This window comes from Saccostrea cucullata, unplaced genomic scaffold (genome assembly GCF_032062105.1).
Source record: "Saccostrea cucullata isolate Sc308-1 unplaced genomic scaffold, CSIRO_AGI_Scuc_v1 ctg1109, whole genome shotgun sequence".
In the NCBI taxonomy this organism is placed as follows: Eukaryota; Metazoa; Mollusca; class Bivalvia; order Ostreida; family Ostreidae; genus Saccostrea; species Saccostrea cuccullata.
The window spans coordinates 54,027-66,187 of NW_026930649.1; the positions used below are offsets into that span (position 1 = coordinate 54,027).

The 12,161-nt window shown below is 32.3% G+C and overlaps 1 protein-coding gene across 1 annotated transcript in view; it reads right to left on the reverse strand.

The window, feature by feature from the left end:
* LOC134229437 (low-density lipoprotein receptor-related protein 6-like) overlaps positions 1–12,161 on the reverse strand; it is a 108,585-nt gene that overhangs the window by 51,614 nt on the left and 44,810 nt on the right. Inside the window, exons 4-6 of the mRNA XM_062711190.1 lie at positions 8,538–8,648; positions 8,093–8,344; positions 3,185–3,335 (exon numbers count right to left, since the gene is read on the reverse strand). Coding sequence (XP_062567174.1) covers positions 3,185–3,335; positions 8,093–8,344; positions 8,538–8,648 — 514 coding nt within the window. The remainder of the gene's footprint in view (positions 1–3,184; positions 3,336–8,092; positions 8,345–8,537; positions 8,649–12,161) is intronic.

Genomic DNA, 12,161 nt, shown 5'->3' on the forward strand with positions numbered 1-12,161 from the left:
TTAAATCATAACGTCTAAGAAAAAAAGGTTGAAATCGATATTTTCATGCAACAATTTTCATTTTATGCCCTCTCAATGTGATTCAATGTTCTTTCAAAGTATACGAAACGGACTTAAAAACAGTGATATTTGTACCTCATAAAAGTAAGAAGAAAAAATAAATATTGCATGAAATCGCAATTACTTTAATTTATCTTCAATTGTTAATGTTTATTAACAAAGATATGAAATTAGAAGTGATTAAAGATATTTTTTAATGAAAGGAAACACTTCATGCATTATAAAATGATCGAAATAAATAGGAGAAACTAAAGTACCAAATATGTACAAAAATCATTCAATTTTATATCCACAACTTTTCCACTAATAAAAATAACTTTCACAATATGAAAAGCCTTTCCGTAGCTTGTTCTTGTTACTTGAAAACTAGTGAAGACACGAGAACTTGAGTTGAGTGAAAATGTCATTTATTGACCAGATAAATGACGAAAGTGAACAAAAACACATAAATATACCATATTACATACAATCATGTAAATTATAGCTGGGATAAGGCCAAATAATGATTAGTTTCAACTTAGATATGATATATTGCGACTTAGTGCTTATCCCAGCTATTGTTATATAATGATTACCAAGTTTGTGTAACAAGAAGGTGGCGTAAACAAAGAGGCCACACGGCATGGTAAATGCTTGATGTTATACAATGAGGAAAAAATTCCATACAACAAAAATTCAAATATTGGTATTACATGGGAGGAGGATGGGGAGGTGGCGGTAAATTGATTCCAACCTCATGTTTGCGTAAAGTCAAATTAATTGAGCACTCGATCCCGATCAAGCCGAACCCGATCAAAACATGAGTTCGATCCCGATTCAGTCGACCCCACTCTTTTTACATTAAAAATCAATAACAACTGCAATTTTATTCTAAATTTGTCAAAAACAATGTAAAAAAGATTGTATATAAATCATTTTATGAGACATAAAATTGTATTTATTCAAAATCCTGAATACCAATGATTTTTATTCTGAAAATATATTTGTTGATCAATTTTTAATTAGAAAATATGCACTGGATAGTTTTTTGCATTTCCTAAAAAAAAAATATCTAATATAAATTAATTTTCTTTATATAATATCTGACATCAAAAAGATGCTTTAGTTTCTGATTGACAATATTTATGTTGTTTTTGGAGACCAGGTCTTCCAACAGTCTATTGGAATTCCATTGGGTACCAATTGCGCGCCTGTATTAACAGACCTATTTTTGTATTCATATGAGGCAGAATTTGTCCACAATCGTGTGCGTAATAAAAAAGAAAACACTTGCTGTGACCTTTAACTTCACATTTAGGTTTATCTACGACGTATTGTCAATTAACAATGGTAATTGCCATTGTTATGTCGATACGATATATCCCGATGAGCTTGAGATAAAGAATATCATAGAGTCTGACACATCTGTTACATATTTTGGATATTTTACTTGCAAAGACGTTAATGGTATTCTAACGACAAAGCTCTATGATAAACGTGATGACTTAAAATTTTCTATCGTCAACTTCCCTTACTTATCCAGCAATATACCTTCATTACATGTTTTACGTATGAACATTCAGATTCTAAAACGAGGTAAATTATTGACAAACAAGTCGATGAAACAAGAATTTCAGCAGTGTCGTTTAAAGTCATCATTTGGTAAGTTTTATGGTCGATACAATGCCCTTGTCAGCAAATACAATTTATCATTGAGTCAAATGCTGACTGACGTTTTTTCATACTTATTGCTAGTATATTATTTATACACTAAAATGACGACGCATTTTCCCGTTATTTTTCCGATCATGACAATGAGCACATGGCGGTTGTGACCGGTCGGATTGGTATGATCACTCCTCCGTGGCACCTATTCACACCTCTGATGTTTTGTAGGTCTGTATTTGCTCTGCTCCTATTTGTATTGATTAATGGAATTTTACTTGGCAAGAAAAAATTTCTCAGTACGTTTGGAAAAAAGAGCCAACCTCCCTAAGTCTGCTTAATGGTCCTGGGACCTGCAGTCCCCTCCAACCAGATGCTCGACAATGTTTCGTTTAGTAAATTCCGACCTTATATAATGTCACAGCCTAGACTGTGTCTCATGCGGTTTGAAGATCTTTGAAGAAACGGGGCAACGTTCCAAAGGTATGATCTGTATAAATTTTTCCGATAGTACAACTGCGCTCGAATCATACAAAAGTCCTGAAGGGACACGTGATTAACAAGGTAAAAACTAATTTGAGATCTCGGATTACGCGTACACAATCCGTTCCCACAGATCATGAACTCGTTCCCTCGGTTTATAATTTAGTCACATCATATAACAAATGAAAAATTCTCCTATGGGTAGTAAAATAACAATTAAATTATTTATGCTTCGTTGCAATGGAAGCGTCGAAAACGTTAAATTATTAAGCCATCACCGATGTACTCTAGCGGAAATGAAAAAAAAAACAATATTAAAAAGCAAATGATAATTCCGAGTTTATATCATTCTATAACCAAAACATTGACAGATTATGAATTTTGTCAATTTCACGATTAAAACTGATCTACATGTAGTTATAACTAATTTCGTGTTTTCAGAAAAAAAAAAAAAGCTTTGAAAAGTGCATCTTTTGATTGCTCTATTACAATTGCGCCTTATCATGGTTAAGAGAGTTTTGAATGTATCTTGTCTTCAAATTATTTCTTGAAAGTGCCTTGCCCTTCGGTTTTCCATTTTTCAAAAAATATTTTGCTTTTTAAACTTCAGCAATATGTGCTTAGATACTGAAAATATACTTGATCAACTTTCTTTAAACTTTTATTAAATCTCAAAATAGAAAAAAGCGCAGATATTCATGATTTTTTATTGTACAAAACTGGATGCAAAATATATTACAGTGCTTGATTGAAATAAGAATGAATTAAATAAATACATGTACGATGTAGATTCCTCCCCGATTGTTCTCATGATGATTTCAATTTTGTTGACAAAAAAGCTATTAAATGTGCATTTTAGAAATAAGATCTAAAATTGCAAACCAAAGCTTGTAAACAAAAATGTATTTCTAATGGCAAAAAGTATAATCTATGAGGGTTGTCCCAGAAAAATGCATATATCATAAAGTTTATACTCCTAGTATTCAAATAAACTTACCCATTATGAGCATCAACAGATAGTGATGAAGGTTGTTGAAGACCAGTGTATATGACAGAAGTCGTCCCAGAATTGATAGAAAAAGCTCGTATTCTGGACTGAGTAGGTTCAATCCAAGCAAGAAGATTAGCAATCCAGTCAAAAATCAGATCTGTCGAAAATTTTCAGCCATAGTTACATATGGTTATCAGTATAAATGAAATATGGAAATAATAAACAATATTCGAACTCAAAATCAATTAAGACGATACAAAACATGAACGTTTAATTGACCAATATGCTGCCTCTATGATGTAAACAATTAGTAAGGGGTGTACAAAACCAATACATGTATTTTCCCACTTTAACATAAGTGGTTCTGAATATGGTCTTATCAAACTCCAAGGTCAAGATCAAATAGGTTGATATGTAAAGAAAGTCACAAAGAATATACATGTAAAATTCCTAGTACTAACTATTCAATTGTTTAGACCAAGGCAAAAGTTTTTAATCGTGGGTGAAACTTTAAAGTCAAGGTCAAAAAAATATTTTTACCCTTTGAAAGGTCGTGTCACATGAATAAAACTGAGAAGTATGAAAGCCCTAGCATCATAAAAAATACTTGACCAAGGTTAAAGTTTGAAAAATGTTAAGAAAAACTGGTTTAAACTCCAAGGTCAAGAAGTCAAAGTTGGTGGTACAATTTAAAAGGTCTTGTCACATGAAATACATTTGATCTTAGAGTTTATCCACTTTAAATCCACGCCTAGTACTACGGCTTTCATAATTAACACGTGTATTCCTTGTGACAAGTCGTTCCTGTGAATTAAATGAAATGTAAATTTGAGTGACAAACAGCCTTCCAATTAATTCAAAATTCCATTGAATAATATAATAATAATTGCAGAAGACGGAAAAAAGATCAAAGTTCGGATTACGTGCCATGGAAAAGTGAGCATCCCCTGGATACTGGTCATAGCCACCGTGTGTTCCTAGTTAATATGATCGCGTAATAACGGAAAAATCCATCGAAAATTCAGTGTGTAGATAATGACCTAACAATTAGTATGAAAATTGACAGTCAGCATTTGACTGAATGATAAACTGTAAATGCTTACAAGGTCACTGTATTAACCATGGAACTTACATGTACGAAAAGATGGCTTTAAACGAGACTACTGATATTTTTGTTTCAGCAACCTGTTTTCCAATAGCATACCCCGTGTGAAAAATTGTCCATACGCAGAGCATGCTCTTGCATATCAAACGAACTGAGGGATATAAACAACGTATGAAGGTCATGAAGGTATACTGCTGCATAATTGCATAAGTGAGGGAGTTTGATGATTGAAAAGTTAAAGCCATTTCGTCTGTCATACAGCTTGGTTGTTAGATCACCATTAAAGTCTTTTTCAATTAAGTAAAATATCTTAATATGAAACGTGTGTGTCAGAATCTGTCGTATCTTTAATTTCAAGCCCACCGGAATATATAATATCGCCATTAGAATGAAAATAACAATTGTGAATTTACAATGTCATCGATATATATTAATGTCGAGTTAAAGGCCACAGCAAGTAATTTCTTCTAGAGACGTTGGTGAATAACAATTTCAACAATACCTTGCAAATCTTTACCGATCGAGTTGGATGTGGCCGGCAGACTATTCTAAGGCTTCCAAACTGAGGAGAGTAAAATGGGCATAGCTTTTTGTAAGACTGAAAAAAGTAATTGAAGTATGACACTAGCTGAGATTATTGATGGCCTGGTGTCTTCTATGATAGAATGGACATAAAAGATATTGCTAAATAATTATATAAACCGAGTAATTGATATGATTTGACAAATTTTGAGGCATTTATGATTATCAAATCTTTTCATGTTTGGACAAACAAATTCTGCTCCTTATGGATGCAAAAATAGGTCTGCTAATAACGGGAGAGAATTAGTACCCATAGGAATTCCCAAAAGTTGTTGGAAAACCTGGCCTCCAAAAACTATATAGATACTCTCTATCAAAATATCAAGCATTTTTTAAATATAAAATTTAGAGTACTTGTGTACAATAAGAATGTTTTGTTAACAAAATAAATTTGCAAATGAACAAAGAGATGGTTAGGAAATTGACGAGTTGCAATTTAATTGAAAAAGCAGCTGTCAATTAAATAAAAAAGTCTGCACTTTAATTCATCGTGAGGAATATAACGTTAAAAAATTCTAAATTTAAATGCTACTCATTTTAGTAAAAAAAATATGTGATTTCAAACTTCCAAAACTTTCTTTGAATTTTTAAGTATCAACATCTGATTTACACCACTTTTCGAATATATTGTTGCTGAGATTTATCCTTCACTATTGTTAATATCTTAATAAGGAGTACAAGGAGTTTGATAGAACATGTGCATGTATTGGAACCTGCTACATGTATGTATCTTTATTATTTGTAAGGATTTTTATGACGTTTTGGAGTCAATTATAGATATGGTAATTCAAATTCATTTTGGCTGTTTGGAATATTAAAAATATTCCAAATTGACATATGATTTTGAAGAATTTACTTCCTAGAAAGGGAGCTATGAGTATAAGTAAGATTACCAACAATTTTGAGCTTGAAGTTAAACTCCACAAAACTGCACCCTCGCTGTAAGCTGTCATGATTTTTAAGCCCTCGTACTTGAAGATTCTGGGTATATAATTTTGTTCTGTCCGTCAGTCTGTATGTCTGCGTATTTGCTTATCCGAAAAAACTTAATCTTCGACCTAACTTTTGACTTGGTGGGGCTGAGTCTCTCACTAGTATTTCAAATCGTGTGTTCCTTGTGAAAAGACCTTTCTTTGGTTAATTTTCAATTTTGAAAGTCCCCCCTTGTAATGCCTATTGTGGCCTAATACCCCACCCCACCCCCCGCCGTCATGATTTTTATGATTTAGAATCAAGATTACCCCAGAATATTTGCGCATAAGTTTCAGCTTTGCTGGGCCATTGGTTCTGGCGAAGAAGATTTCTAATGATTTTTCCTATTATATTTTTATGTAAAACTAGGATTCCCTATTGTGGCCCCGCCCTACCGCGGGGGTCATAAGTTTAACATTTTAGAATCTACACTACCGAAGGATACTTAAACACAAGTTTCAGATTTTTATGGCCAATCGGTTCCTATATATTTCTATGTAAACTAGGATTCCCTATTGTGGCCCCGCCCTATCCCTAGCCTGGGGGCTATTATTTTAACAAATTAGAATCTTCACTGTACACTACCCCAGGATGCCTCACATAAGTTCAGCTTTTCTGGGCCCTTGGTTCTTGAGAATATTTTTAAAAGATTTTTCTTATATATTTCAAAGTTAAATTTGGATTCCCTATTGTGACCCCGTTCTACCCCGAGGGATGTTTTGAATAATTTAGAATCTACACTACCCTAGGCTGTTTCCACGTAAGTTGCAACTGTGTTGCCCAGTGGTTCTTGAGAAGAATATTTCTAAAGGTTTTTCCTATATATTTCTATGTTAAACTAGGATTCCCTTTTTGGCCCCGTCCTATACGGGGGGGGGGGGGGGTCATGATTTGAACAATTTAGAATTTACACTAACCCAGTATGCTTTTAAATAAGTTTCAGCTTTTCTGGTCTAGGTATTCAATGTATAACGACCATGTTTTTCTAATAGATGAATTATCCCATAGTTTAAATCATGGTAGCATTTTGAAGTTGTTATCAAATTAAAATGCTCCACCAACGGAATTTACGAAATTTTGATTATTTATTTTCCAGTTAATTGAACTTTACATTGAAAATTATAGGCAGCAGATATTTTATTAAAATATTTTTAAAAAGTAATTTGAATTTCAAACAAATCTCAAGATGCATAAATTTCCTCTTTATTATTCTATAAATAAAATAATTTTTATACCGCAGAAATATTGAAAAATCAAGTTTTCTTCTTTTCATTAAGGGCAGATAAATCTTTAAAAACTTTTAACTTGCAAAATCACTACCTCTTTACATGTTATCTGTCTTGTGAAATTGGTTCATTTCACATTCATCGTTATCTGGCAATGCATTTTTAACTGGTTTAAATTAGGTAAAATCATTCAAAATCTTTTCATTATACATTGAATACCTTAAGAAGAAGATTTTAAATGACCCCAACCGATTTTGTTTGTTTTTTTTTTTTATCTGCCCTTGTAAGGGGACTTGGCCCTTCATTTAAACAATAAATACTTCCCATAACCCAAGAATGCTTTGTACCAAGTTTGGTTAAAATTGACCAAGTGGTTCTTCAGAAGAAGTTGAAAATGTGAAAAGTTTACTGACGGACGGACAGACAGACAGACGGACGACGGACAACGGGTGATCAAAAAAGCTCAAGTGAGCTAAAATTACCTAACTTCAAACTTTGCCATTACTTCTGAAAAGTTGGTGCTGCGGATTTCATACCGCACAAGTGTATTCATTCTGAGAAGCCGTCTTCAGTTGGTATAAATATTTTTGACTTAGACCTTAGATTTTTACCCACTTTATAAAAACTGACATGGTCATATGGTTTTAAACAGTTACATGTAATATTAGGGATTTCATATTTCACATATGTATTCTTTGTGACAAGATCTTCCCAAGGAAACAACAATGAGTTTGGGTTTCATTTAAGAAACTTCAATCCTCGCTATACATGTAAGCTGTAATACGGAGCATCAGTGTTTCACGTACACATTTTGTTTTATTAAAAATAAATTATTTCCTCAATAAATTTTTAGCAAATATATTTATAAAATAGCAAATCTGTCTGTGAGTTAGAACAGTGGAAAAAATCTATGTAGGGTTTTGATTTCACCTTCTTTGAGAACAGATTTCGAAACAAATTGTGACCGGGGGAAAGTTCTTCTGAAACAAAGGTTTATTCTTAACTGCAGAAGGCTTATGAAAAAATTACCTTTGCCACCTATTGCAGTGGCTAACGTTCTTATTTGATTATGAATCAGGTTTAATTCTTGGAGTGCATTTCGACTGCTGTCCAAGTAATATATAAGATGCATTGTGGCATCAACAGCAAATGTTTCAATAATTGCAAAAGGCACTATGACTAGAATCCTTCTCTCTCCTCCGCTAACAACCTGCACTTCCACCATTGCAAAATGTGTTCCATTGCTGATGATGAAGCCTTTTTCGTGGAAGAAGGAGCGGTCTACGAATAAATTACATGACTTCATTTTCAATATACGACTGCAATAATGCAACTAATCTTTGCACCAACTTACGATTCCAAGATTTCGATTACGATTGCAAGATTCCAAAAAATCTAGATCAAATGAGGTTAACAGGTCAGTGAAAATCCAAATACATGTATCTAAACTTAAGAAAAAGGTAAATTACGATACCTGTACAGGATCGTCCGTCTGAGGATAGAAGGTATCCCTCAGCACAGAGACATTTACCTCCCGTTGGTGTGTTAACACAGATATGCTGACAACCTCGGGAAGAACAGGGGTCTATACACCATAAAAATACGATAAAATAATAAATGTGCCATACAGAAACACATGTGTTGTTTTGAATATATTTCACTGGTAATTAAAACACAGTTACATTGTTTCTGTTCACCAAATGTTAGCTTATTGTCTTTTTGATAATAGAATTTAGAAACCATCGTTCCTCATGAACAGCCTATTTTCCTTAACAGGAAAAGCTGATTTTCGTTGTATTTATAGGAAGTACAACTGATTAATTTCTGGTAAAACTGTCATTTCATGTAACTGCCTCTGGTTTTGTAATAAATCACCCACCCATTTCTTGTAAAATTATAATTTGTTCTTATCTTTTGTTCTTTTAAGATTGCTCAGAAACATGGAACGAATTATAGCTGCTATGATTTGACACTTCAATAATAATAAAAATAATTTGTTTACATTTTAAACTGTCTATGGCCATTTTGATAGCCAGGGTGTGGTGACAAATTTCTGCTCCCTATATGCAAGATAAATTATGTTAACATGAAACATTTTTATGTACACATGCAACATATTTATGTCAACATGCAATTTAATTATTTTGCATGTTAACATAATTTATCTTGCAAGTAGGAGGTAGAAATATGCCATCATAGCAGGGAAATCAATTGAATGAGCAGCATCTATTTGATTTTAATTTATGGGTACTGTAAGATTCTTCTCTTTTCATCATTTTCATAATAATCTTTAAAAAATGTATTGAGTGCCATTATTATTATCATTAAAAATTATGCCATATAACTATGCTATCCACGCGTTACATGGTATTGAAAGAAAAAAGGTTTAAATAAAATTGACATAAAAACGTTATGTACTAGTAAAGATTAAACCAAAAAAAAAACATTTACGAAAATGTTTCAAATATTTGAATGTAGTTTGAATACTGCAATCAAATGCTCGACTAAGGAAATAAAATATTTTGACTTCCATACAAATTACGGAAGCCCGTTGAGGCCAGTCCAGGGAAAGATCTATTTTTTATTTGCGTTTAATAGTAATAATCGCGTTTAATCGCAATAATCATTGCGTTTAAACGCAAAACACTTTGCGTTTAATCACAAAAAATTGCGATTAAACGCAATCTTTTGCGATTAAACGCAATAATATTGCGATTAAAGGCAATAATTTTTGCGTTTAAACGCAGTGATATTTTTGCGTTCAATTGCAATAATTATTGCGTTTAATCGCAATAAATTTTGCGTTTAATCGCAATAATATTGCAATTGAACGCAATACTTTTGCGTTTAATCGAAATACGAGGGTCATTCAAAAAATAAGTAGACAATGCTTCTCATTGTCATATAATTATTACAAGATTATAGATCTACACATTTTCGTAAACATTTATTTTGTCAAAGTGTGAAGTTTCATTCCATTTGATTAAATAGAACTCATGTTATAGCCAAAATTTAAACCAACATGTTTTGTTACCACGGAGCACGATTAACCAACATTGCAACGTCAAAGACAACGTTGAGAAAGTTTGTCTAAATTATACTAATTTTCTTAAATCTTTTCTTAAAACACGGTTTGTAGCGTCTTCTCCATTCAAAAAACATATCCATAACACTTAACACCTAGTTTGCGAACAATTGTAAAAATACAGCTTGAATAAGAATATCATTGTTTTCAAATTCTTTAATTTACCATGTAACTCTATTAATTCTGCAACAGTTAAGCAAACATCACGTTCAATGACATTCCTAACTTTTTCGATGATTTTTTTTTAACTTTAACCTCTTTCTTTGCAGACAATCCATCGTCCGATTCAAACTCGCTACCTCTCAAAATTTGTATTTTCCTGACTAATACAAATACACAGATTATTTTTCATACAGATCCTGATTATTACGGATTTTTTAAGCTTGTAGAAGTTTCCCGAATGTAAAGTACAATTTTATTGCTACTTGCTGCTCCGTGACGTCCTCCAACGTCGTGGTTTTTTGTTTTTTTAAATCAAGTCCATATGTATTTAAAAACTGATATCTTTTAAATGGGGTGACATATTACATAACCTGATTTCATTTTAATTAATACAGCAATACTTTATTTAAACATGTAAATTTTATTTCGTCTTAGCACTATTTATTAGAGGTATGGCTGTAAATACTATAAAGTGAAAATTAGTAAATTACTCAAATGTGACGGTGCTCCGTGACCCCATTTTCGCTGTTCTAAATCCTTGGTAATTTAGATAAATATGAAAATACATTCCAATTTTTTTACTCATATTATTTGAATCTGTTGTTAAAATATTTGTACCAAATTTGGATACAATATGACGTTAAATAAAAAAGTAAGGACAAAAGTCTACGAACTTTTTGAATGACCCTCGTAATATTTCGTTTAAACGCAGTAATTTTATTTGCATTTAAACGCAATAATCTTTGTATTTAAAAACAAGTATTTCTATTGAATTTTGAAGAGTGCAATGGATCCACGCTGATATTTTTTTTGTACATTAATCTATAAGGAGAACTATGTATTGTTAAGCTTTATAGAATCAGATTTTTCTGACAAAAGCATTTTCTGAATGCGCATGTGAGTTAAGGCTATATATGGAAATTTCTATACAAAATATCAAATTAAACTCAATAATTGCTCTACCTACCGCACAGAAAATGCTAAGACTTGCTTTCTAATACATTCTTGGTACCCACGACATGCAATAGCCAGTACACATTATGACGTCATATTATGACGTCATCGACCTGTACTACATAAGTTTATAAGAAACATCAACAAAATCGCTTCGGCGCAAGGGCATACCTTACTTTGTTTTACACAAACAAGGTATCAAAAGACGCAGGATATTCCAAGGATTTAAGATATTGCTGCACAAATGTCGGCAGTGCAATTGGTTGCTTACTTTTTGTGCAGTTTTAAGTTTTAACAGGGTAAAAATTCACTGTCCAGGGTAAGTTTCTTAAAATTTTGATCAATTGAGAAAGTGCATAGGATTTGTGCAGTAATTTTATTAATTTTAAGAATATTCACCATAATATTATACATTATTTATTTTAAATTAGATAGGATAGGCCCTTGCGCCGACGCGATTTTGTTTATATGATTTAATACCTTGAATGGGAGAGAACAATGACGTCATAATATGACGTCATAATGTGCACTTGCATTAATAAACTGTGGGTACTGATTATGTATCAGAAAATCAATTTGAACCTTTTCTGTACATAAAATAAACAAATTATGAATTTTCATTTGCTTATTTACATAAAAATATCCATATTTAACCTTAACTCACTTGCGTGGTGAAATCATGGTTTGGATTTGAAGAGGAGAAAGAAGTGTCGGTCTGCAAAAACAAAGACAACCTTAGAAAGAAACAAACCCCTGCGAAATGATATTCATGATTTTAAGAACCTTTATGAGTTGTTCATAATTGTTCATGAATGGTTCTTAAAGGATTCTTAACAGGTTCATAAAAGTAGTTCATGAATTAAATTCATGAAAACATTCATAATTCATAGTTCATGA